The sequence below is a fragment of the Jatropha curcas genome, chromosome 1, assembly GCF_041381405.1.
Source record: "Jatropha curcas cultivar XTBG-Jc1 chromosome 1, XTBG_Jcur_1.0, whole genome shotgun sequence".
NCBI classification, from domain to species: domain Eukaryota; kingdom Viridiplantae; phylum Streptophyta; class Magnoliopsida; order Malpighiales; family Euphorbiaceae; genus Jatropha; species Jatropha curcas.
The window spans coordinates 7,378,243-7,406,061 of NC_143151.1; the positions used below are offsets into that span (position 1 = coordinate 7,378,243).

At 34.0% G+C, this 27,819-nt stretch overlaps 2 protein-coding genes across 2 annotated transcripts; one reads left to right on the forward strand and one right to left on the reverse strand.

Moving 5' to 3' along the window:
* Window positions 1–285: 285 nt before the first annotated feature.
* On the reverse strand, window positions 286–2,750 carry LOC105637084 (uncharacterized). The gene is made up of 3 exons (XM_012220481.3): window positions 2,591–2,750; window positions 656–812; window positions 286–546 (listed from the first exon to the last, which is right to left on the reverse strand). Exons 2-3 carry the CDS (start codon window positions 809–811, stop codon window positions 499–501), a joined length of 204 nt encoding a protein of 67 aa, XP_012075871.1. The 5' UTR covers window position 812; window positions 2,591–2,750; the 3' UTR covers window positions 286–498.
* A 2,633-nt stretch (window positions 2,751–5,383) lies between these two features.
* LOC105637094 (DNA polymerase epsilon catalytic subunit A) lies at window positions 5,384–27,819 on the forward strand. Its single transcript, XM_089723329.1, has 44 exons — window positions 5,384–5,512; window positions 6,766–6,852; window positions 6,943–7,077; window positions 7,881–8,003; window positions 8,786–8,869; window positions 9,108–9,272; window positions 9,373–9,549; window positions 10,338–10,451; window positions 10,941–11,045; window positions 11,536–11,654; window positions 11,757–11,898; window positions 11,969–12,063; window positions 13,045–13,150; window positions 13,248–13,327; window positions 13,437–13,613; window positions 13,783–13,870; window positions 14,024–14,104; window positions 14,200–14,343; window positions 14,811–14,897; window positions 15,926–16,021; window positions 16,226–16,426; window positions 17,088–17,142; window positions 17,221–17,363; window positions 17,441–17,883; window positions 18,446–18,593; window positions 18,676–18,873; window positions 18,961–19,035; window positions 19,826–20,016; window positions 20,161–20,344; window positions 20,449–20,513; window positions 21,513–21,645; window positions 22,238–22,339; window positions 22,436–22,519; window positions 22,656–22,730; window positions 22,946–23,005; window positions 23,130–23,392; window positions 23,469–23,517; window positions 23,737–23,897; window positions 23,980–24,046; window positions 24,488–24,628; window positions 24,802–24,972; window positions 25,064–25,276; window positions 26,316–26,422; window positions 26,903–27,819. Exons 1-44 carry the CDS (start codon window positions 5,459–5,461, stop codon window positions 27,261–27,263), a joined length of 5,949 nt encoding a protein of 1,982 aa, XP_089579455.1. The 5' UTR covers window positions 5,384–5,458; the 3' UTR covers window positions 27,264–27,819.

Here is a 27,819-nt window from a genome sequence, read left to right on the forward strand (position 1 = left end):
CTAGTAGATCGGCCCCTCCCTCATATATATATATTTTTTAATTTATCATTATAAATCATCGAAACATAATGTACCAAATTAAAAAAATCATCAAACAGACACAAATATAATTTAGCTTTTCTTGTCCTACTTGTTTTCTTGAAGATGTGAAAATCAAGAGAAAAGCTTAGTTATACTCGTATTTCCATGCCTTCAAGCCAAGAAATTGACACTTTATAGGCACACAAAGTAGAGAAAACAAAAGACTTGTCTCGCATAGTTTATCAATGAGAAAAAACTGACACATTTAATCTTCAAAGATGAATTATTAACGATTCAGAAAATGCAACCATCGACATTGCAGTGTCAGCTTCCATTGGTAGCTACGTGTCTGCAACTACGCAATTATTGGAGGCACTAAACAAAAAAAACTTAGTAGCCTGTAAAATGTAGCAGAAAACAAACAACGTCCTTTAAAATATAAGCAGAAAACAGAAAACATGTAGCCCATCAGCCTCCTCATTCCTTCTTTCCTATCCCATGGGACATATTGTAAATTCCCCGACCCTGAAAATGAATCGTGTAAGGAAGTTAAACAAAGGACACATGACGGTTATCTATCTACAATGGCAGAGATTGAAAATCATTGGGAGTTTATAATGTAAAATAAACTCACAATAAGATACAATGAACTGGCTGCCAAAGCTAAAGGAATGGCGACAGAAGTGATCTTGTCATAAGGTCCTTTCAGATATGTGTGCCTATGGATGTTTTGGAAATATTTTTGCTTCTCAAGGAGAAGCTCTCGGGGTCTAAAAGGTTGTTCTGACATCCTGCATTGGAGTTAAAATGTAAGAAAGGCAACCCTAGCATGAACAAATTTCTGCCATGTTCTTTTACTGAATTAGATAAGATCATTACACACGAAAAAAAAGCATATGCACTAACATAATGAAAGAGATATAGGGCAGATATACATGCCATGTGGCAGAAACAGGTACCAATACAGATAACCAAAAATAGAAAACATAGCATCATCAAGCAATGGGAACCAAACTAACAAATCAAATCCCAAAAACTACAGCAGGAAGGATCCCCATGGCACTCCCCAATACACACCAAAGGGAACCAATCGGAATTCAGAAAGAACAACGAACTATCAAACACATCAAAAAGACCTTAAAACCCAGTGCAAGAACTTGTTTATGATGCAACACTCCAACTCACCAGACCATTTATACGTTTCATTTGAAAATGCAGTCCACGTGCCCAATTAATCCAGCATAAAGTCTACATAATTCCACAGAAGATGAAAAGAGAAACAGGCAGCACCTTTATATTATCTCATGCAATTAGATCTCATAAATTTATTCCTTAACTCCAATATTTCAGTTAGCACCCTTATATTATCTCATAAATTTACTCAATTCCAATATGTTCAGGTAGGACCTTCTTTTTTGGGGGGAGAAAGAGTGGAGAGTACTGTTCTTTTCTTTCTTTCTTTCTTCATTTCTTTTTTCTGGTTTTGGTGGTTTGAGGTGAGGCTGTGGGCAATGAACAATATATGATACTGAAAATTGTGCTTGCTTGAGAAACAGACAGGAGAAAGAGACCAGATCAAATCTCATCAACAATTCCCTCTTTTTGTCACCTAATAAAACTACAGCAATAACAAGTTTTAATAACTAGATCACCAAAGCTTTACAGGATCACTATTGATTAGATAATTAGGAGAGCAAACAGATCATCTGACCAAGGAGCTCTGGACCATTGCATGATTAGAACTTCTTGATTCAATGAAAAATCAACTTGTGTTAGAAACATATTATGCAAAACAAGAGAATTAGTACATGTCCAAAAGAAAAATGACTAGTCACAAAACAGTCAATTTTCTCTTCACTGCAAAAGCTACATTTTTTTTTTTTTTTTTTGAAAAGAAAAGATTTCACCACTAAATACTAGTGTACCCTCACTAAATACCATGGAAGATTTTTATACTTACATTCACAATAGCTTTCTATATCGTGTGAATACAAATCCTATAATTCTACAAGTCTCCATATTCTTCACTCTACTAATCTAACAAACCTTTACTCCACTTTCACTTTAAATGGTAATTGATCAGTAAGAACCACCCATCAACTGCAGCTCAATTTCATAAATCATTATTGGTTATCACTAAAATGGTAGCAGCTAATATATTAGAAGATATAACTGAACGAAATTAAAAAAGATTCAAGCTTTATCAACTTCAGTTATCTACACATGTCATTAAAGTAACATATATCATGTTTAACGATGGAATCTAAAAAAAATGAAAATTCATCGACCAATCATGTTCTATTCTCTGTTCAAAAAACAACCATATTCGATTCTTAAACCCACTCGAAACAGAGAATTACAAACATACGAAAGGGCACGTCAACGAAATCACCATACACCAACAGATAAAGACCATACGGCGCGAAATCAGATAAGAAATATCACAAACCTCAACCAGCATAGCAAGAAACGGATTATGAAGTCTAGCCCTAGATCTAAAAGCATATAAACTGACTGAAAATATATACATCAGGAATAAGAAATTTGCGAAAGAGATTGAGAAACTAACGTTGCGAGATCAAGCAGGTAATGGCCGATTGAACCTGGCGTTAGAGAAACCTGACTCTGATTGACAACGAGAAGATGATTGTAGATTGACAATGTTGAACGAGGAATGAAACTGGAAACGGGCTATGAGACCGTCACATAGAAGAAGTTACAAATGACGCGAGTTCCACTCCACTTATAACCGGCTACCTGTTGAAAGGGTAACAATTTAGATTTTACATATATAGGAAAAATATTGGAAGGAAGCTCAAAATGCCCCTAAATTTGGAGCTTACAATTTACCCACATTCCACTTTTTTAACAAAATACTCATTTTTTACTTTGACCATATATTTATAAGTTACTCATTTTTTACTTTATTTACAAATTACTCATTTTTTAGCGTGTAAAACACACGTTCAACTCTTTAAATTAATATTGATTTAAAAGAAAATGCTTATACCTGTAAAAGGATGATAATAAACAAATCACGCCTCTTTTCTCACTCTCATTGTTTTATATATCCTTTTCAAATTTTATATTCTTTAAAATAAAAAAATAGAAAATCGATTTAATTAATTAATTAAAACAGCAAAATAACATAAAAAATACAATTTTCCCTTTTTTTTTTGTTTCCGTTTGATCGCTTTTGGACATCTTTCTTTCTCTAGAGTCTCAGAGCTTGCTCATAACCTATTAAACAGAGCTCAGTTTTTAATTTCTACGAATCTATTTGTTGTCCTTTCTAATTTTCATTTTTATTTATTTATTGGAAGTTGCATTTTTTTTTTTTTTATCTCGTTGGTTCTTTGGGTTTGGCTTTGAGCAGGGCGCGATCTAGTTTCAAGGATTTTTTTAATCTCAGCATTAATTTTAGGATTTAGGCTTTTTTTTAACCTAAAGAATTCAAGCAAGAATTTATAGAACATTTTCTTCAATTTTTTTTCGGTTGCTTGGAAATCAAATGGAGAATGAAATTGGACTCAAATGGTTGTAGATCGGAAATGGATTTATTTTGCAGATGATGAATTAAGGAGAAAACAAGAAAATCTTTAATGCAATAGAAAAGAGATGTAGAAAGAGAGACATAAATATAGGAAGAAATAATGTGAAAATAAATTAATATGTACATAAATGTTGTAACAATTATAAATTAAAATTTTATTTTCAAATTTATTCCTTTTATTATAATACTTCACTCAAATGTAACAGTAGCAGACTCTTCGTGTGTAATTATAATAAAAATCAATTAATAGAATAACTAAAAACATCATATAATAAAAATATTAAACCTAAAATATTATTATATGAACACTCTAAATCACCTTTCAAAAAAAAAAAACTCTAAGTCACTATTATCATTATGATTTTTCTCCATTATTTAAAATTGAAGTTTAAATCAAAATATTAGAAATTAAATTTTAAATTTCAAAAAATCTAAAAATTTAAAAATTTGATCAATTCAAATTAATATATGAAAATTAGAGTGAAATTATTTTGCACTAGACGATATTAAATTAAAAGTAAAATTATAATTTATATAGATAATTTATTACAAGTAATTCAATTTATTAAAACCTTCATACTATAATTTTAAAAAATAATAAAATTTTAAATCTCTAGGGTTTGAATTTTGGGTGGTGGATCGGCTTCGAGTTTATAATAGCAATACTCATACCCTATCCATACCCAAAATAAAACTATCGGGTTTTATTCATCTCCTACCCAAACCTAGTTAAAACCCTAAAATTCGGGTTTGATTGGATTCGGGTTGGGTGCATACCCATCAGGTGGGGTTGATTTTGCCATCCCTAAGTTAAAAAGTGGGTAATTTGTAAGTTTATGCTTAAGGTATTGAGCTTTTTGTTAAAAAAAGTGGGTAAATTGTAAGTTAGCAAGTGGATATATTGTATTTCATGCCCAAATTGAAAGAGCATTTCGAACCTTCTTCCGAAAAGTATATTATTGTCTCTACGTTTTGGAATAATTAGTTACTTTGTTATTGTATTTTAAAAATTATATTATTTTATCCTTGATAGTTTGTTTGTATTGAGAAAATTTTCCTTCCATCCATTATTTGAAATTTGAGCCATTAATAGATCTAAACTACAGGGATAAAAGAGTGCAATTTTTAAATACAAGGACAAAACAGTTAATTATCTCAAAGGGTCTATTTGGTAAATTAGATGTTCTAGTAACTGTTAGCTGTTTTAATAGTGGTCAGCTGTCTTATTAGTGATTAGCTGTTAAATATTAGCTAGTAGTGGTTAACGGTCATATATCGGTTTAGAATAAAAGTGTTTGATACAAATAACTGTTTGATTAGCCGTTTAATATAAAATGACAAAAAAAGGTATGAAAGCAAAGAACAAGGTAAGGACAAGTAATGAGTATAGTTGTCATAAGAAAATTATAAAATGTTAAACGTTAATGAAGATCACGATTCATAAAACACTTCTCAAACTCTAAACGCTATGGTAAATATTGTATTACCAAACGTTATAATTAATTAAGATAGCATTTCAATCCTATCAAAATATTAAACACTACTTTAAATAATGTTGTTGAATAGGGCCAAAATATAGAGACAAAAATATGATTTTCTCTATTTTAATTCATATCCATATAGAGTTAGTCATGTAATTTCACTTGCACTTAATAACTTAAATCTCAAATAATGGATGAAAGGATTTTGTTTCACGGATCCAAACTGCATGGATAAACTAGTGTGATTTTTAAATGCAAGGATAAAGTAGTTAATTATGTCAAAACATAAAGACAAAAATATAATTTTTCCTATGTGTATNNNGCTGAAGTCCGCATATGTGCATTTGATATTGAAACTACCAAGCTTCCTTTGAAGTTTCCAGATGCTGGATACGATTTGATAATGATGATATCATACATGGTTGATGGACAAGGCTATTTAATTATTAACAGAGAGGTACATATGACGAGTTTTTCTGTTTCTGTAAAGTTTATGAATTTCTTGTTTTTAGGATACGTTTTGTCTTGAAGAGCTTTTTAATATTTTAGAAGTATTTGGTGATTGTTTCAAACTGTCTATGCGAAATGTAAATGCTCATGGAACACTTGTCAAATTGACATGATTAATTAGTGTGCAAGTGGGTCCATTCAGTTCGATAAATTCCTGTGTCTAGTTCTTCCATCTGGCTGCTTTTTTGATTTGATGTCTTATAACAAGAATGGTGCTCCAGAAGTCTACGTTCTCTTGGGCTTACCTAATATTTAACTATGAATGGCGTGTTGGTTCTATATCTAGTATCTCATTTATGAGCAGGTTGTGATAGTTTGTGATGAAGCCTGCTTCAGACAGCTTGGTTAAGGATGACATTGCTCTCATTCAAAGGAGGGTTTGCATTTTGAGAGAGATCAGAGGAAGTGGGTGGATCATTAACCTTCCTAGATAAGCATTATGGGGTTTTAATCTTGAAATCACTCTTTGACCATTTTGGGTTTATGTAAAAATTTGGAAGTAAATGATATAAAGGCGTTCCTAGACAATATTTTGATATTCTATTTCTCGGGAGATTATAACGTCGGGAGATTATAACAATGAGAAGGAAAAGCGATAAGGTGCAATTTTTTTTATCATGTCAAGGATTTTGGTTACTTTTACTGAAAAAGAATCTGAAGAATCTTATTGTCAACAAGGAGCAATGATCAAGGCCACATTGATTATAGAGGTCACTTTGAATTTCATTTATTTTTGTAGATATGCTCTCTACAGCATAGTGACATGTTTGCATACTGCTCATAATGAAGGAGATTTTAAAGCCTGTTAAGCTTTTACTGAGTGCATAAATTATAATTGAACTGATTGGCTCAAATGTAATTTAAAGGGAGGTTCTTGATTTGCATTTTTTTTTTGTTGCTTTATGTATGTAATTGATGACTTTTAAGAACCAATAGCAAAATCAAAGATGATAGACTGAGGTTATTGATCATATTGTAAAGGAAGGGAAGTTAAAGAAGTGCTTTTATGTTCCATTATGATATGAAGGATAGGTGTACCTATTTTTCCTGGGGCAAAAAATTTGACTTTCTTTGAGAAGCGGTTTGCCTGTTTGTCAATCTGCCTATCTATCTATTTATTCATCTTGTATTCTGCATTCTCTTTTTTCAAACCTTTGAGATCTGTTGTATATTAATCAAAACTATTGCACATAAGTTCAGTGTGTAGGGGAAGATATAGAGGATATAGAGTACACACCAAAACCAGAATTTGAAGGGTGCTTCAAAGTGACCAATGTGCAAAATGAGGTAATGAATATGTATCAATTTAGTTGCGTGGAATATATTTAAAATGCTGATTCATGTGTGTCCCATATATGTGATTCTGTCTATTCATAGGTGGAACTTCTTAGGCAGTGGTTTACCCACATGAGAGAGGTAAAACCCGGTATTTATGTTACATACAACGGTGATTATTTTGACTGGCCATTCCTGGAAAGCAGAGCAGCTTATCATGGGTTGAAGATGAGTGATGTATGCCTCCATTTCCTATCACATTCACTTGCAGACTCCTATAAGTTTGTTCTTATAACTTCTTTCTATTATTAAAATGTGAGAACTTAAACAATATCAGATAAAAAATGTTCCGTTCTTTTAAGAATTGTGAAGGATCTTTTTATTGTTTCTTTTTGTTTTTTTTTTTTTTAAATTTTCTTATATACTTTTTGTAGGTTGACAATTTCAATTATTAATTTACCTTTGGTACTTGAATATGATATGTGAACAACTTGAAATTTGAAGTTAGTATACATATTTCTTCTTTATTTTTACGCATTCAATTGTTACCACTAAGCTTTTATTTTGTGGTGATGGAAGGAGAAAGACTGATACTTAACTTTTTGACATTTTTTTTTTGTTTTTTTGTTTTTTTTTTTTTTTATAAATAATGTCTTTGGCACATGATTTACACTCCCTGTTGTCATTTGCTAGGAATAGGAGGAGTATGCTTCCAACTATTGGAACTGCTATTATATTTCCATTTTTATGTTGGGAAATATTGAATTGCTAAAGAAGGAAAATTCAGATGTCTAATTAACCCTGAGGATAATGTCTTAGTGATATCACAGCAAGCTTGAATTTATTAAATATTTGAAAGCATTATTGTTTATATTTATTGTTTTTGTTAACTTGCAAACTTTTGACCAGAGTATGAGAATGGCAATTTTCATTTATCATGTGCATCGTATAATTTGGTTCTCATTTAATAATCAATTATCGAGTTTCAAGCAAAGTCACATGTATGATTTATTGCTACTTTGTTTTTCTATTGTGTTCAGGAGGTTGGATTTTCATGTGACAAGAATCAGGGGGAGTGCCGTTCTAAATTTGCTTGCCATTTGGATTGTTTTGCTTGGGTCAAACGTGATAGTTATTTGCCTCAGGGGAGTCAGGGCCTTAAGGTGTAACCTTTACTTTGAGTTTCATGCTTTTTAGGAGTTTTGCTTCTGATTGTCAGATGAACTATTTCGTAAAATCAAACATACTGACCATGTGGTTGTTGGACTTTTGACTTCCATTTTTCTTATAATAAAACACTACACCAATATGTATTAACAATTTCGAAGATTCAGATGGCCAGTAGTATGTGTCGGAAAATGTACATGCTCTTAGTTTCCTATTTAACAATTGTCAATTTGTTTAACAGTAAATTCTAGATACAATTCTGTAAACAAGGTAACACCATTGAATTCAGAATTATTTTAATTTTGTGTTCTCTCAATCTATTGCGCTTTATTGCTCCAAAATCTCAAGTAGGCATTTGCAATTCGCTTGTATCTTCTTCACCGCCAATTCTAGTACCAAAATTTTCTGAAAAGACCATGGAAATTTTTGTGATGCCTAGCTGTATATTCTTTGAATGAGCGCAATCTTTCATATGGGATGATCTCTGATAGTGTTAGAAACATAACACCTTTATATTAAATTATAGTTTTGTCTGATAGAAGCCTTTGAGAAACCAGAAAAAGGGAAAAAAGACCCCTACATTGCATGAATTTTTACCATTCAATAATAGGAAAGCATAATCTAACACTTTCACCCTTTAGGCAGTCTATGCAGTAGTTTACCTTTTTTTTTCTTCTGAAAATATTGTTCTAACTTTGCAATTAACCTTCAACTTATCTTTCGTTACCACATAAATTTAGTGATTTGACACATTTTTCTTTTTGAATTTATATATCAGGCTGTTACAAAGGCAAAATTGGGATATGATCCATTGGAGGTGAATCCAGAAGACATGGTACGCTTTGCAAAAGAAAAGCCTCAGGTATGAGTTAGTGGGGAATAGTGGTCCCAAATAGCTGTGCTTATTAGAAGTTTTCTGCCATCATATTTCTTTTTGTTGAAAAATGAGCAATATCACTTATTATCCCATATTCATCTTTTTCACTGATGAAAGTTTGGTGATGTTTTTTTCAGTAACTAAATTTGAATTTGCTTTACGTGCATCCTTTAAATTGCAACATTTTTTTACACTGTTTTTATTTCTGAAAATATTATGACAGATGATGGCCTCTTATTCAGTTTCTGATGCTGTTGCAACTTATTATTTGTATATGACCTACGTTCATCCGTTCATTTTCTCTCTTGCAACAATAATTCCTATGTCACCGGATGAAGTTTTACGCAAAGGCAGTGGTACACTATGTGAAATGCTTCTTATGGTGCAGGTGGGCTGGTGTGCACATTTCTCCAGAAGCCTTGGCTTTTTATTTTTTTTTGTTGTTTTTGACCTTCCAAATTTCAATTCATTATTGCATTTTCTTACAGGCATACAAGGCGAATGTTATCTGCCCTAACAAACACCAATCTGACCCTGAGAAATTCTATAAGAGCCACCTTCTTGAGAGTGAGACGTATATTGGTGGCCATGTGGAGTGCCTTGAAAGTGGTGTTTTCAGATCTGATCTACCAACTAGTTTTAAGCTTGATCCATCCGCATATGATGTAAGTTATTCCTTTTGAGCAACTGGGGTGATTTTTAAACTGGATTGATAAACTAGGAATTGATATTTTCTTTTTTTTTTTTTTTTTATTAAATTCAATTCATTACTTCAGGCAGTAGATCTATTTGGTAGATCATCATTTTACCCTTTTAACATTGCTGAGACACCTTTATATCTTCGAAGATTCCATATGCCGTCCTTGGTAATGTCGCAAAGGTTATCATGGCCTTGGACACCATGTTTCCAAAGAAACCAGTTGTTATCATATGGAAAAGGGATCGTTTCTAGAAAGTTGGACCTTCCCATCTAATGCAAATGTCCAAAAATTGGTGCTTAGGGGCTGAGTTAAATGTAATTCCATTACTTGATTAGACTTCGTTTCACTAACCATGAACCTAAATTTATTGTGAAGACAAACTTGGATTTTTTGGCATTTTGAAGAACTGTCCTACTGGCTAGTTCTTACCAGATTGCTTAGAGGTCTTCCATATTGGATTTAGTCCGCAAACATTCATTTTTGTTTTCTTTCTGTAACTAATAAAGACATGTGAAACCTAAGGCAACTTGGTTTCTTTCTATGTTGGTTGGGCTCAAAACAAGCTTTTGTCTAATTACACAGAATATATGACGTGTAAGCATTGGAATTTTGTTGGAATGAAATTCTTTTTACTTTTTAGGTCATTATGTGGATATTCTAAGTCACATTTAGAATGCAATTTTCTTAATACTTTGATTTATGTTAATGTTATGGCTTATATTTGACTGGTAGTGGAACACTTTGATTTCTAGCAACTGATAAAAAACTTGGACCGAGATCTTCAATATGCCATAAGAGTGGAGGGTAAGATGGACTTGGATACTGTCTCCAATTATGATGAAGTGAAGAATGCTATCGTGGAAAAGGTGCTTATACTCCATCTCAACCATGGCTTTGGTCTTTAGACTAATTAAATGATCAGTCTCTATTTTGACGATGATATATTGCTTGTTTCTTTCTTTTTTTTTTTTTTTTTGATAATAATATATGCTTGTTTCTGTTTCTGACATTTTGCCTCTTTATTATCATTCATGTTTATTAATCAAAATAGTTGGTTATGCTCTCGTATTTCTTAGCATACAAATGATCACTTGTACAACGAATTATCAGCAAATATTCATTTTCTTTGATATAATGTAGTAATCATTTGATTTCTAAACATTGTTGTAAAAACATGCTATATTTGCTAATGTCATCAATTGTTTATTTCTCTTAGTTATTTGTTTGAAATTTGATAATGCAATTCAAAGATTTTGTGAGATGTGGAGAAGATAGATCTAAGCTAAAATAAATTAATGAAGCAAAAAGAAAAATCATGAGGATAATAAATTATTTCTTAACCTTTTCTCATGTAGCTTGCGAGGTTAAGGGATGAACCTGTACGTGAGGAGTGCCCCCTTATTTATCATCTAGATGTGGCAGCAATGTATCCGAACATTATTTTGACAAACAGGCTTCAGGTATGATTAATAAGCTGGTCTACAAATGGTGGTTTTCTAAAATTATTTAATTCTGTTCTATATTAATATTGCATCAATTAGAATCTGAATAGAGACTCAAGGACTGGTTTTCTTTCTGCCACTGTTGTGAGACTGAGCTAAAGTAAAAATGAAATAATAATGCCTCACTACGTGCAGTCACTGCCTCTAGTTAATCAGAATCATCTTTTTGATAGTTTTGGACAGGGCCTAAGTATCTGCTCAAATTTGGAGAAGTTTTTGGAAGTGAAAGTTAAAGGTTTTAGCTAGGGCAAATAAGTGTGGTAGTTTTATGATTATGCTTTATGGTTTTGGAGTTAGGCTACAGGGAATTATTGCGTCATGTTATCATAACTTTCACAATTATATTCTTCCTAGTAATAGTTTCATATTTTTGTCGTTTTCTTTCACTTTGACTTTCATAAAGGATCCTTGCAATTATTGTGCGCTGATGTTTCTTTTCCAATTTCAGCCGCCATCTATAGTTACAGAAGAGATTTGTACTGCCTGTGACTTCAACCGTCCAGACAAAACTTGTCTTAGAAGGCTTGAATGGGTTTGGCGTGGAGAGATCTTTATGGCAAAGAAAAGGTGCTTTTTCTTTTTTGCCCTCCATTGTACTGTTTTCTGTTTATATTAGTGATATGCTGATATTAGCTAATTTTGCATGGATACAACATCTATCAATTTCAGTGACTATTATCATTTGAAGAAGCAAATTGAGTCTGAATTTGTCGATGGCACTGATGGTCAGTTGTCAAAATCTTTTCTTGACCTTCCCAAGATGGAGCAACAATCAAAGCTCAAAGAGCGTCTAAAGAAATACTGTCAGAAGGTATGTTTCTATCTATAGTAAAACATTTGCTTGACAAAACTTGTCTTACTAAGTTTTTGCATCCTTTTAGGCATATAAACGGGTACTTGACAAACCTGTCACCGAAGTTCGAGAAGCAGGGATATGCATGCGTGAAAACTCATTTTATGTTGATACTGTTCGGAGGTGTGCGATTTTAATTTGTTCTATTATAAATTTACTTCGCTAAATTTTTCAGCCAAACAATCATTGGTCAAATTCATAAATTAGCACCTGAACTTTACAAGAAAAAAGTTTGGTGGCATCCTCAACTTTTGTGTTTGTTATCCAACATTGGTTTGAGATAAGATGTTTAGTCAAACCATAAGACTTGGGTAATCCTCCTCCTTATTGAGCTAGCTTCTGTCCATTTATTAATATAGTATCAGAGCCTACCTTGCTTCAATGTTGGGCCATCTGCAGAAGTGTTTGCCTACAAACTTCATGCTTCAGATGTTCATTCTTGGGTGTGAATGTGGTGTATTATGCCACATTAGCTTGGGACAATGTGTTTAGTCAAACTATAAGACTCGGATTATCCTCCTCCCCTTGAGCTAGCTTTTGGAAAGTGAGCAAGGCCCGATTCATTTTGTTAACAATGTTGATGTGTAAAATTTTATCCAATAGGTGCCGTTAATGTTGTCAATATACATAGATACATAAGGAATTACTTTAGTTTGATAGTCATCTTTAGACATGACTTTAGGCTTGTTTATAGGAGTCATGTCTGCTAGATTTTAGGAGTGATCTTAGGAATAGAATCATGTATATGTTGTGCGGTTGTGTGTGAGAGTATGTACTGATAAAAATTTTTAATGAGAATAAAAAATATTTTCCTTCAAGACAAATGCCATTTTACAATTTGAAGGGTTCAATAGATGCAATTTTAAAAGTTGTGAGTGCCTCTAATTTTTTTTTAGTAAAATTTAGGTGTCAATTTATGTATTAAGCCAAAATTATTTGTTTATGCTATGACCTCTTTATGACAATTCATTTGTTTAGTTGTGAAACAGCACCTATTTTTTAGAACATATATATAATATATGAGAATAAATCATCAAATGAAACTTTATTTATTATTTTTATGTCATTCATGTACTAATTCCTTTTTCTTCAATCTGGTTCAAGTTTTCGGGACAGAAGATACGAATATAAAGGACTTAACAAGGTTTGGAAAGGGAAGTTGTCAGAAGCAAAGGCTAGTGGAAATTCCATTAAGATCCAGGAAGCACAGGTATGATGCTATTCTTTGTTGAATGTCTTTAAAATAGTTTTCATGATTAAGAAATTGTTTCTCATACAAATTGCCTTTTCCTTATTCATGCTTGCAGGATATGGTTGTGCTTTATGATTCACTGCAACTTGCACACAAGTGTATACTTAATTCGTTCTATGGATATGTCATGCGGAAGTGAGTTGGTGGCCTCCATATTTCTTGTGATTCCATATGACGGGAAATGGGCTGGGTATATGTATCCTTGTCTTTATTAAAATGATAACTGTACTTATTTCTGTTCTAGGGGTGCAAGATGGTACTCAATGGAAATGGCTGGTGTAGTTACATATACAGGAGCTAAAATAATTCAGAATGCTCGTTTGCTTGTTGAAAAAATTGGAAAACCACTTGAATTGGACACAGATGGTATTTGGTGTGTGCTTCCTGGATCTTTTCCGGAGAATTTTACATTCAAAACAATGTAAGATACTGAAATTCATGATTTACATGTTTTTACATGATTATAGCTGGTACTTCATGGGTTTCATGCTTCATTATTTCATTTGTCGGATACTAGTTCACGAAGTTCAAAAAAAAAAAAAAAAGCATTTAAGTTATGCTAACTTTTGTTTGGGAAATATCTGTTTTAGGGATTTGAAGAAAAAACTGACGATCTCATATCCCTGTGTTATGCTTAATGTTGATGTTGCAAGAAACAATACAAATGATCAATACCAGGTCTGGTGGGAGCTTTTTCTTCATCTATGCAAATGATCAACACAAATGCTTCTTTCTTTATCAATTTATTATGTTATGGCAATATGGAAAATCTCTGCCTTTTTCTTTTGCTTGAACTACAGTGATCATTTAGACTTCTTTGTTTTCGAACAGACACTTGAAGATCCTGTAAATAAAACATATGAAACTCATAGTGAATGCTCAATTGAATTTGAAGTGGATGGCCCGTACAAGGTAACATTGAATAGTACTTGTTATTGGATTACAACTTCTGTTTTTCTTGGCAACCAATACCTTTTTCTTATTATTTTTTATTTTGTTATTGTTAGGCAATGATTCTTCCTGCTTCTAAGGAAGAAGGAATTTTGATTAAGAAGCGATATGCTGTTTTCAATGATGATGGAACCCTTGCAGAACTTAAAGGTTTTGAAATCAAGCGTAGGGGTGAGCTGAAGCTCATCAAAGTTTTCCAGGTACCCTCTTAGTATTCTTTATTTGCTTTTGTTCTTTCATAGTAAAATTGGACTCATCCTCAATGATTCATTTGTGCAATATGCATGTCTTGAGAGACTTTATTATTGCTTTTAAAAACCAGAACATTTAACCCATAAAATTGATTATTAAGAACTAAGGTTATTAGCTCAACCATTGGACGCAACAATTCTTGGGTTGTATGCAATCAACATTCATAAGATATCTTTTGAATAATTTTTTTTTTCTGAAAAAAATTGCAAAAACTTATTGCTCTTGAAAATGGTTTCTTGTAAGCCTCTTGGAATTTAACAATAGAAACCGATGGTGTGACTTCTTAGCCGTTTGAAGCTAATTTGTTTTTAATAATTAGTGAAAGAAGACACGTTTTTAAAGAAACTAGCATAGTGCATAACATTGCTTGTCTTCTAATTAGGCAATCACAGTATGATTCACTTTGAAATTTCAGTCAAACAATTTCAACATGAGGGAAAACAATGGAGAAGCATGCCCATGTCATATTCAAGAAATACTACACGTGTTTGATTTCAAAGAGGTCCATTTTATGTTTATAAGTGTTATCCAATAATATCCCCTTTTTATTACTATTATAGAACCTTCTGATTACGTTTCTGTTTCTGCCAACATGACAATATGTTCAAAACTCTGGCAACCACTTCGAAAATTTTTTATAATTAACGGAATTCAACATGATAATGTTACATAGGTGATTATTGGTAGGGTTGTACAAAATTTGGTCAATCCGAGGAAACTGACCAAACTGACTGGTTTGATTCAATTCTTAAAAGTCTTAAAAAACCAAGGGAAATTCAAAAATGAATACAATTTCAGTTTGGCTTGGTTCCTTTTAAAAAATTCAGTTATTCTGTTTGGGCTGGTTCAGTTTGGTTTGAACCAAATTCACCAAATGTCCATCCCTAACTGTTGGCGGTTGATGTGTCTGGAAGCTTATATATGGTGGTCTAGAGCTATGATCATCTTGTATAAAGAAATCTCAGTTGAATGTTAGCGAAACTAAATGCGTGATGTCTATTATTCCTATCATGTGCTCTCATTTTAAGTTGTTGGTTAAAGGGCAATATGTATCGCCAGAGAAAAATGGCTACACTAAATAGTTGATACCTGTTATGGTTATCTTTTTTTTCTTCAACTAACTAAAAAATGGGCCCATCAAATGAATCTGCTTATCTAAGAGATTTTAGATATTTCTTCCTTTGATTTTAATAGAATGTAGATCCTTGGCTTTTTTTCGTTCTTTATGTGAGTGCCTACATTTGCATGTCAACCCTTGGATCTGTGTGCACATGTACTTGCATTTTTTTTATCTTACAGAATTCCTGCGTTTTATTTTTTATTTTTTATTTTTTTGTTGAGGAGAAATATAAATCTATATAAAACATATACAATAATAATACTTTTAATCAATAATGAGAAGAGTTCTCAAACATGCCTTGACCATGATGCCTACTATTGTATGTTTATATATTCCATATGCAAAAGTTGAGCTCTATTCATTAAGATTCTTATTTTTTCATGCATGATATATGCAAATTTTGTTGGCAGGCTGAGCTTTTTGATAAGTTCCTCCATGGATCAACCTTAGAGGAATGCTATTCTGCTGTAGCTGCTGTAGCCAACCGCTGGCTTGATCTTCTTGATGTATGTACATGATTACTTTAATTGTTTTCACAATTAAACCCTTCTATCTGACGCAACAATACGGCGTTTCCTTGAGCATTCACCTTTTATCTATCTTATGTATCTTCCTAAGACAAGCTCAAGGTTGTTTGTGATTGCATGTATGAATAAGTGTAAACTATGGGAACGTTACAGTTTTATTTTCCTTTCTCATTTTAATCTCAGAATCAAGGAAAAGATATTGCTGACAGTGAATTGCTCGATTACATATCTGAATCAAGCACAATGAGCAAGTCCTTGGTAGACTATGGTCAACAAAAGTCATGTGCAGTAACCACTGCAAGACGTCTTGCAGATTTTCTTGGTGATACAATGGTTAAAGATAAGGGATTGCGTTGTCAATATATAGTAGCTTGTGAACCAAGGGTATGCTTCCCCTTTTTTTAAGCTTACTGATGAATACATCACTGGTAATTTTGTGCATTCACACCCAAGAATTTTATACTGTGGAAGTCCTATATTAAATTCATTATTGCTCTGACATCGAGGTATTAATTAGAGAGAAGTTGCAATGTGGATTTAAACATATGCACAGAAAAGATGAGTATACATCTTGGAGTTATTAGAATAAAACTCTTGTTATATTGACTTATTCTGCTTGTGATTATTCAGTGCGAAACTGTACATCCTTTTGTCATTTATTCAGGTCCTAACATGTAAATTCTGGTTCAAAAGCTGTAGATTGTTTATACTGCTCGACAATGTAGTATTATTACTATTAGGAAAACAGGAAGGGAAGGTTATGTATGACAACAATGTTCATAATCATTACCTTGTTAAGGTGCCTAGGTTTGACACTGGATGATATAACTGCCTACTTCTGACAACTGTAACATGTCAGTAGGCATGTGAATAAAATTAGGTGTTCTTTTTTCACTGGATGGCCTCTTACAATTTTTGTGTATATCTCCTTTGCTATCTTTTACTGTTATTGCAATATGCGAGGATACTTATCTCTCATTTTTTAATATTCTTTTAGCTTAACTGGATGATTTTGGTAAAATTATTGCAATTATGACCTGAGCAGGGTACACCTGTGAGTGAGCGTGCTGTTCCTGTTGCAATATTTGAAACTGATACTGGTAAACTTTATCTGGTTTTCCTTTATCTCTTATTATTTTTCACTTTTCTGTATGCTAGAATACCTTTTCATTTTGCAGAAATAATGAAGTTCTATTTACGAAAATGGTGCAAGACTTCATCAGATGTAGGCATCAGATCCATCATTGATTGGTCCTATTACAAGCAACGACTCAGTTCAGCAATTCAGAAAATCATTACAATTCCTGCTGCAATGCAGAAGGTTCTATTGTTTGTTCATTTTTATCAGATTAACTACTCTCTTTTTTTTTTCCTTCTGGAAATTACAATCTTTTTCAGGTTGCAAATCCTGTCCCTAGGGTTGTTCATCCTGATTGGCTGCATAAAAAGGTTCGTGAAAAGGAGGATAAATTTCGTCAAAGAAAATTGATTGATATCTTCAGCTTATCCAACAAGGATGATTCATTAAGGAAGACCACTGATGTTGTTACAGCCAGTTATATGATGGATAAGGAGAATGTTGAGGATTTGGAAGACTTCCAAAACAAAAGGAATTCTATAAATGGGCCTAGACCAATTGTTCGTTGTTATGAGGTTAACAATGAAAAATGTTCACTCAAGGCAACTGGGAGAATGGATTTTTCAGAACAGAAACTTGATAACGGTGAAAGTGCGTCTGAAATGTCTATTGAAAATATTGATAGAAATGTAGATTATCAAGGGTGGCTTGAACAGAAGAAAAGAAAGTGGAAAGATACTTTGGACCGGAGGAAGAGGCAAAGGTAGATTTTGTTACCTCTGTGGAAGACTTTTAAAGCTTGTTTCTTTGTTCTCTTCCTTATGTTTGAGTGAGTTGATTAAAATATAGATGCCCAAATCATAATCATTGCAAACTGGGAGACAGGAGTCTCGCTAGTACCTGTTGCATGAATGTAGATAGGATTTGTTGCCACAGTTATCAGGGGGTCAAACAAATGATTGGATGTACTCATGTCTGCATTCAGTTGTTTTTGGAGGATGTAAAAACTCTGTAGATGACCTAAAAAAGTCTGTTCAACTGCCTTTGGATCGATGAATGAGTTAAATTTTTATTTGTTCCTTTAAGTCAAGGTCACCTTATTGCCTCGGTGAATTCATGATTATACTTGGTAATTTATTTGGGTACTAATCTGGCTCCTTCTAGAGAATTAATTTCCATTTTAAATTCCATATCTTTGTCAATTGGTGTGGTTATGTTTATCCATCATGTTTTTTGTTTTGGTTATAGGACTATTTTATTGATTATGCTAAGACATACACATTTTTTACTTAATGGTAATAATGTGCTCTTGTAAACTTTGGCAGGTTGGGCAATTTGAGGAATTCAAATCGTGCCAATGGTGCTTATGAGCCACTAGGCAGTATGATGAATCATAAGAAAGATCAGCGCCGGACTGGTGTTGGTTCATATTTTACAACACATGAAATTGCCCTTACACAATGCCACTGGCAGGTGTGTAGTCTTCTTTTTCTCTAAGATATTTGGCTGCAATGAGTGATTTCTTGCCACTTAATCTCATGTTCTCATTGTTCAGATAATACAGCTGCTTCCAAGTCCACATATTGGCCAATTTTTTGCTTGGGTCACTGTTGAAGGAATCATGCTTAAGATTCCTATAACAGTTCCAAGAGTATTTTACCTTAACTCTAAAGCACCAATAACAGAAAGATTTCCTGGAAGGCATGTGAAGAAGACTCTTCCTCATGGAAGGCATTGCTATAATTTAGTTGAGGTATCTTATTGTTAAATTTCTGGTCCTGCTATTTTTTTAATGGTGTTTTCTCTCTTTCTCAATCTTTTGGCAATGATTTCTCAATAGGTTGTCATTGATGAAGATAAATTTAGAAAAGAAAGCAAAAAACTTGCAGCTCTTCTTGCAGATCCGGAAGTTGAGGTCAGGATATTCTATAAGTCATAAACTTTACTTAACCTTCAATTGTTGGTCAACTTAATGATCATTGACTTCTGTATAATTTTAGTTGCACAAATAAATTAGTCCTGGTGCAAATGCACACCATGTTCATTTTTGTTCCTTGACTTGACCATTCTACATATATTTGCTTCTTAATTCTTGTATGTTTCTACACCATTTTTTTTTCTTTTTTAATTTAGTGTTGTTTGCTTCCTCACACCTTGTATTTATTAAATAATGTGAACTGCCAATGTAGTCAGTATATCACATATACAATTCAAAACCTAGGTGGACTGAGCCTTCGACATTTCTCCTAATAGGAAAGTCTTCCAGTGGTGCATTCAAGCATTAGCAACATTACCATATACTTCAATTTTTTCAGATATGTTGACTGATTCTCATCCAGAGCATAATTTTTTATTGCATCTGTGCACATTATTTTCACAGAATCCTAGCTACCTCTAATTTCAATATATATTTTTTATACATTCTCGCAAATTGCAGTTCTGGCTCCAAAAGTCATTTTTATATTGCTGGTCTAGTTATTATTCTCCTTTTTGTACCAATCACACCATTGGATATCCAAAGCTTTTCATATTTTTTTGAGTTGTACTGAAAACAAGCTGAAATTTATAGGAAGTAGAGAAAAAGTAGATTATGAAGTTTAACATTGAAGTAGGATAGTTTACTTGTATAGCCAGAAGATGCCAGCTTCAGTTTTCATTTGCGATGTCCTGATTTTGATTTAATTAAAATTGTATTTTTTCATCAGGGAATATATGAAACAAAGGTGCCATTGGAGTTTAATGCCATCCTCCAGATTGGTTGTGTCTGTAAAGTGGATAAAACAGCCATGAAACGGAATGCACAGGATGGCTGGAGTCTGAATGAACTGCATATGAAGACAACAACGGAATGTTCTTATTTGGAGCAATCAGTCTCCTACTTTTACCTCTATCATAGGTAGCTCTGATACCTCTAAGGACATTACTTCACTTTTCTGTAAGAAGTCAAAGAATTGCTCAAAGCATTTCCTATCCTTCTTGTAGTTCTTGAATTGGAACTGAATGTTGATTCTTAAATTGTGAATTTTATCTATAAATGCAGCATCTCTGAAGGACGTGCTATATTTGTTGTCTACATGCCTATATTGAGAACTGTATCTGTTGTGGTGGTCAATCCTTATCAAAATAAGGATTTATCACCATCTTTTCTTGAAAGACAATTTCGCGAAGCTTGCCATGCATTATCTGTTGAACCACCCCCTCCTAGGAATGGTATTGTTTGCAAGGTATTCTTTTCTTGCCTAGCATAAGTTTCTGACCATTTTTCTCCTGCAATATCTCTTACCTTTTTTCTTTTTTCTTTTTTTTATCATAATACTGCTAATTTCAGGTTGATTATGTTGGGTATGTGAAGGATGCTCAAAGGGTGTTACAGGGAACAATAAGTGAAATCAGGTTTTTCTCTATGTTGATTTTCTTTATAGCAACAGCACTTCGTAGGCTAGTTTAGTATTTGTCAAACGTAATCAGCTTATATGGATGTCTCTATTGACATTTCCAGCACCATGCATGAAGATAGTCTGGTTGAAGGGCTCTGTAGTAATTGTTTAACATAGTCTTTGGAGAGGGATTTTACTGAGTCTCTAGAGAATTAGTTTGAAATGTAAAAGGTTTGGCGGCAGAAAAGAAGCTAAAAACTGTGAAATTATAGCTTTGTTCTGCAATTCTATGGAGTATTGGGATGGAGGAGATATAAAATTTTGCAAAAACCATTTCTGTTCTCTAATCTGCTGAGTGGGTAAGGTGGTTTTTATGTCTTCTATGTGGGCTTCTGATTTAGGAGCTTCTAGAGGAGTTCCTCCAGTTGTAGTTTTGCTTGGTTGGGGTGCACTATTTCCTTAATCTTGTTTCTATGTGTTGTTTTATTGTTTTGTGTTAGACTAGAAGAATGCCTAATCCTCTGTTTTGTATTCTCTTTCTTACAAATAAAACTGGTCAACATGATGCTTAAAAAAGAAAAAAAAAAAAAAAAAAAGAGAAAATAGATATGAACCCAAAATGATGTCTGGCTTAATATTGCTTGAAATAATGAATTGAGTTCGTGTGGGCATTTTGAATGCTGCTATAGAAATAACTTCTAGCCATATGTTCTGTTACTCTACCCATCTCATGTTGTTCTACATGGTTTAACAACTACTCAATGTTTGGGCCCTCCACATTGGTTCACCCAAGCTTCATCTCATTTATCATATATCTATGCCCATATTGTATAATAATGTTTACAAGCAGTGACTTTTTTATTCACTAACTTTTAAGGTTTCCAACTTGCAGCATCTATGATTTTTTATTCCAATGAGAAGTCATTCATTTCGCTGTCGTCTAGTTATATTTGCTGTTGCATTTGTTTTTGCACGTCAAGTTAAATTTGTCTCAAATATTTTCCTTTATTAACAGAGATAAACACCATGGACCTACACTTGCTGTTACCGAATGCCCAAATGCTCAGCTGATGAAATCAGGCATTCCAGCTCTTGATAATTTCCCTTGTGTGAATATACCTTCCAATGCTCGTGACAGTCAGTATCCGGTAATATTATATCTGAATTAATTTGTTCACATGCATAAGTTAGTATGTGCATATGGGCAAATTACATAAGAGCTTTGTTGACAAAAGAAAATTTTTTTGAGAAAGAAAGAATGTAGTGTGGAGAATACATATACTCGACTGGGGTGTAAATGAGCCGAGCCGGCTTGTGAACTATTTAAGCTTGGCTCAAAAAAAGTTCGAAAAGGTTCAGCCGGAATGGGGTGTAAATGAGCCGAGCCTGCTCGTTTACCAATCGAGCTGAGGTCGAGCCTAATAATGTTCAGCTCGAAAGCTCGTCGAGCCTTATTGAGCTTTTATACATACATATATGTAATATTATTTTAGGTTATTTGAGCCTCGAGCCGAGCTAGGGCTTAAAATTTTTCAAGTTGAACTCGAACCTGAAGTCAAGCTTGAACCGAGCTCGAGCTTTCATCGAGCCGAGCCCTAACCTAAATTTTCAGGCTCGTTGAGTTTCGAGCTGAGCTAAATTCTATTGAGCCGAGCTTCGAACCTGGCAGGTTCGAGCTCGGCTCGGTTCATTTACACCCATATACTCGACAATGTGGTTCATATATTCTATACTATGTAGGTCCTTGGGTGGCAACAAGCAGCTGCAAAAATTGGAATGCAACGTTCTGTGGCATCATCTCAGTGGTTGAATGAAAGGATTTCTCTTTCAAGATATGCCCATGTAATTCGCTTGCTTGTTTAGTTTGCAACCAACAATTTCAGTTCATTGATGTTTGTTGATGCATATAGTTAACCTTCTTCACATCTGCTGAGACAGGTACCACTGGGGAACTTTGAACTTGACTGGCTCATATTTACAGCAGATGTCTTCATGTCTAGAGCACTGCATGATCAGCAACAGGTACTTTAGTGGAACAATAGTTAACTTGGCAGATTATCTTTTCCTTGTTTGTTGTTAGATCAATGGTATCTGTGGCCCGTGTGGCAATTTCTTCTAAAAGCAATTGTCTTTTGTGTGTAAAAAACTATTCTTGCAGTTACTATGGATATCTGATGATGGTGTTCCAGATCTAGGAGGCATTAGTGAAGAATCTACTTGTTTTGCAGATGAGGTTTGTTTCTAATGGATACATTATGCATATAAATTGCAAAGCAACCTCTAAAATATCGATGCCTTTATTCATTTATTCATTTATTTTTGGTTCTTTCCAGCTGTACTAAAGAAAGTGAAATTTGTTTCTAATGGTCTATTACTATCTTACTTTTCTTTGTAACGCCTGGCGCTTATATTGTTCCTTTTCATGAATTTATTGTTATCGCATGATAGGTCCATCAACCTGTTATTACATACCCTGGAGCATATAGAAAAGTTTCTGTAGAGTTAAAGGTTTGAAAAAATTTGTATTTTTTTAAAAAATTATGTTTGTTTCTTTCTATTCTTCTCTTATGTTAAATATGGGTGTGTAATTGAGTTGATCTGATATAGGCATGGGTGAATTGTTCTTGTGCAGATTCATCACCTGGCTGTAAATGCTCTGCTGAAAAGCAACCAAGTGAATGAATTGGAAGGAGGTGCTTTGTTAGGATTTGACCAGGACATAAATTCTGGTTCACACATTTCAGATGATCAATATGGCTTTGATGAGGCTACCTCATGTGCTCCTGCATTACGTGTCCTGAAACAGCTGATCCAGAGGTGCCTTGCAGATGCAGTCACATCGGGCAATGTCTTTGCCGATGCAATGTTGCAACATCTTTATCGATGGCTTTGCAGGTTGTAGCATTATAGCTTGTTTTATACAGCTCTTGTTCTTGAGTTGCATAGTCACTGTTTACTGGTTATATTGCAGCCCCCAATCAAAGCTTCATGACCCAGCTCTTCACCGAATACTCCACAAGGTAAAAGCTACTGCAGCTCAGGATCCCTTGCATCATGATTCTATGTTTTGCAATTATAATTGAGCTGCAAGAATTCTCTTTTCCACCACCACCACACCCTCCACTTCACCCTGAAAAATATACACACACACACGGTGAAATATGAAAATTCTTTTCTGTGATTTTGTAGCTCTATTTTGCTGTCTTTCGGTTGACATTGTCCAATCATTAAATGCTCAGGTCATGCAAAAGGTGTTTGCTTTGCTGTTGGCTGAACTTCGCAAATTAGGTGCCTCAATCATATTTGCAAATTTTTCAAAGGTTATTATAGACACTGGAAAGTTCAGTCTATCTGCAGCAAAAGCTTACTGTGATAGCTTGCTCAAAACTTTGCAAACTAGGTTTGTCTTGACCCAGGAACTAGTAGATAAATCTTTCTTTGTCTTCTGTTTTGTAATTAAGTGTTGTCTTTGCCCATTGTAGAGAACTATTTGAATGGATTGAGCTTGAACCTATGCAGTTTTGGCATTCCTTGCTTTTTATGGACCAGGTTTGGTTTCATCCCCTCTGGATTTTTTTTTTTTTTAATTTCTTAAAGACAATCCCTGCATAAGTTATTCCGATATTTTTCCTCGTTATTTTTCAAATGTTTCTATTCGTTGGGGTCCCTATTGTATTACGGAAGCAAAATGACGGATGCAGCATTATTTCCCTGTTTCAGCTTCCTCTTCTTAAACAAATAAATGAAAAATAATATTCAAGTAACGAACAGTTGCCTCAAAAAAAAAAAAAAAGTTTGGGGGGGGGGGGGGCTGCTATATACACGCACAAAGGAAGACATTTTGTAAATGTAATAGAAGGTTTGGAATGGTTGCCAACTTGAAAACAGGGCACTATGAAGATGTTTCTACTTTATTTGCAGAAATCATTGATTTTGCTGTGAATTTTATGTGTTCCAATTAACTCAGTTACTTAGCTTCCTTTATTGTAGTATAACTATGGTGGAATTCCAGCCAAAGCTGATGACACTTCAGCGAATGAATCACAAGGCGATAATTCCCAAAGAGATCAATCACAAGTGGATATTGTATCAAGCTGGAATATTGCAGAGTACTTGCCCAAGAAAATTCAGGTGGAACATCATTGATTAACTAATAAAGTTTTGTTTGGTTACTTGATAATAACACAGTCATGCACCTTTTGTTAGTCTTTAGATTTTATTTTTCTTTAACCATGTCCTTATTTGTTCAATTGTCTTTTTTGTAATCCTTCCCTCATATGGTGAGTATTGATTGCCTTTTGCAGGATCATTTTGTTTTAATTGTTTCAGAATTTATGTTTATTCCCTGGGATTATGCTCAAAAGCAAGATGCAAAGAGAGCATCTTTGCAGGATGTCAGCTCATGTACTCCATCAATCACCATTGCAGCTGCTGAGACATTTGAATCGCACTTGGTGGAACACCTTAAAGGGCAGGTATTAATGATAATACTATTTTCTAATCACTTGTTAGATCATTCTTATATACAAGTTATAAATCACATACATCTAATTTGAACGTGTACAGATCAGCACTTACTTCACAGACAAACTTCTTGGAATTGTTCGTGATACTCTTCTTCATATGAAGGGGATAAACAAGCCAGAGGATGAAAGACAAATTTCTTCTGGTTTTTCACAGATTGGGGGTAGCATTCCTAAAGGGGATCCTGCATTGGAATTCATTAAGCATGTCTGTGCTGTTCTGGCCCTTGACAATAATGTGCAGCATGAAGTTCTGGTAATTTTTGTTTGACTGATTTGGCATTAAATGATCCAGAATAAACCATGAAGGCACTAGATGTTCACTTATATGATTTCGATATCCAAGAAACTTGATGTGCACACGTGTGGGTGTTCTTTTGTCAATTATTATTTGTTGAGTTGCCTATCTCCTCTCTTTACTGCCTTCTTCTGTCCGCTTATATAATTTGTACAAAATTTATCTTCCCCACCACCATACTCCTTTCTCACTTTTTTCTTGATTCAAACTCTTGTGGAGGTTTACTTTAGTTGTTCGTTTCCCTCCTCTTTTGAACTCTATGGCTAGGGTATACTGTCCAAAAAATAATAAAATGTTTCTCATAATCTCACAACGGTTTCACTTTTTCTTGGATGAATTTAACCTCCCAATTTGTTCACACCTGCTTTGCTTAAACGTGCAAGTTTCCTTATCAAGACCAATTTCTTCTATATATTCTACTTTTTACCAAGCTTCAAAAAATTGTGGGGCTTAAGAATGCCTGTAAATTGTTTATGTTAAGTATTTCCTTTCCATGTGCAATCTTGACAAACCCAAGACTTGTTGAAATCCTAGATCTGATTTTGTTTTGAGCACATTGCAGCCATCAATCATGTTGTAGAAGTTTTGGATCCTGATCTCATACTATGTTCCTGTTAATATCCCAACATGGTGTCTCTATTGGCATCAAAATGTTAAAAGAAATGTAGGAAGTACATTTCTTAGCAACTTGACGTATGTAATAATTCTGCCTCATGCTGACATAATATCAATTATGGGCAGATTGTTTTGTGTTCTATTGATATAACTTATCTTGACTTGCATATACACGGATTAACAAACTTAGAACTGAAGGATCCTTGCTTTCTGATAACTGGTTCCAGAGTTTCCAGTTGATGTGCTAGAAATTTTTTAGTTTCAAGAAAATTTCGACTGAGAACGATGCCGATTGTTAGAGCCAATTGGAAAAGATATAAAACTGTCATAAAGGCTTGTCTAAACCATGTTGTGATTATAATCATTTTCTGCTATTTTGCAGGTGATGAGAAAAAATCTATTAAAATATGTACGAGTGCGGGAATTTGCTCCTGAAGCTGAGTTTCATGACCCCTGCCCTTCCTTTGTCTTGCCAAATGTAATTTGCAGGTATGAGAACAACAACAAATATTTGAACTTAATCCATCAGAAACAACTATTTTAAAATTTCAAGTGCAAATACAGAAAATAATGCTTCAATTTTGTGAGAATGAAACATGCAACTGTTAAACAAATTTGCCTTACTTGGGTAATCATGAAAGAGTGGTTCCACAAACCTTGTAAGCATTGTAACTTGCCCTCTCCAAACATTGACAATTGAATTACTATGAATCTCTTTGGCTTAAGTGTTGCACAATCTGTGGGAAAATGTAGCAGAATTCATAATCTAGGTCTCTCAAAACATATTTTTAGTCAAGACACTATGCAGAGGTGAACAAGTAAGATGGAGTTAGTTGTTGAGTTTAATTTCTTTCCTATTTAGTTTATCCCCTTTTGAAATCTTACAAGGTTGAAATTGATTTTAGCCTTTACTTTTAAGTTTTCAATTAGTTTGGCAGTGATTGCTGATTCTCAAATACGTTTGGACAGCTACTGCAACGACTGCCGAGATCTGGACTTGTGTCGTGACTCGGCCTTACTGGCTCAGGAGTGGCGTTGTGCTGTCCCACAGTGTGGCCAGCCTTATAACCGAGAGGTGATGGAGAATGCTCTTCTTCAAATTGTCCGGCAAAGGGAACGTCTCTATCATTTACAGGACCTGGTGTGCACAAGGTGCAACCAGGTTAAAGCTGCACATTTAGCAGAACAATGTGCATGTGCTGGATCATATAGATGCAAGGAAGATGTGTCTGAATTCCGCAGGAAAATGCAGATTTTCTTAAATGTAGCAATTCACCAGAAGTTTCAACTCCTTCAAGAGTGCACTTCATGGATTTTAGAAGTTCAATAGCTGTTGGCCTCAAATGTTTCATATTCATAGAACACAACTAAACTTCATGCTGCTCGGCTGCCTGCCTGCCTATGGCCACTGGACTTGGTAAAGTAAGTCCACTTCTGCTTATCTGTATTCAATTCAGATATTGTAGGCAACCTGCTGAGACGTCAAAGAACGTCTAAGATAACACTTGGAAGAAAGCGATCATGTTCTTTGACATGTTGGTCTTTTTCTTGACAATTGAAAGAGGTCTCTGAGGTGGTAAATCGACGAAAATGGAGCATTTAGTGCAAATTGACGAAAAGTTGTCATCGCCTTTTAAGGTTGGAAGCATGATGACACATATTGATCGTCAAGCCTTTTAACTTACATTCGCTCTCATTACCTTCTCTGATTTATTTGCTGCAGTGGAAGGAAAGAATGGGAGGAAATTCTGATAATGAATTTGTCCCCACAAATGCTTATTTATACTTGCTCATAAGTTATCTGTTCGATGTATATTGGCAACTAACTTGTAAATACATTTTCTTTCCTTTTTAACTGAAATGATAATTGATGACTGCTTCCTGTA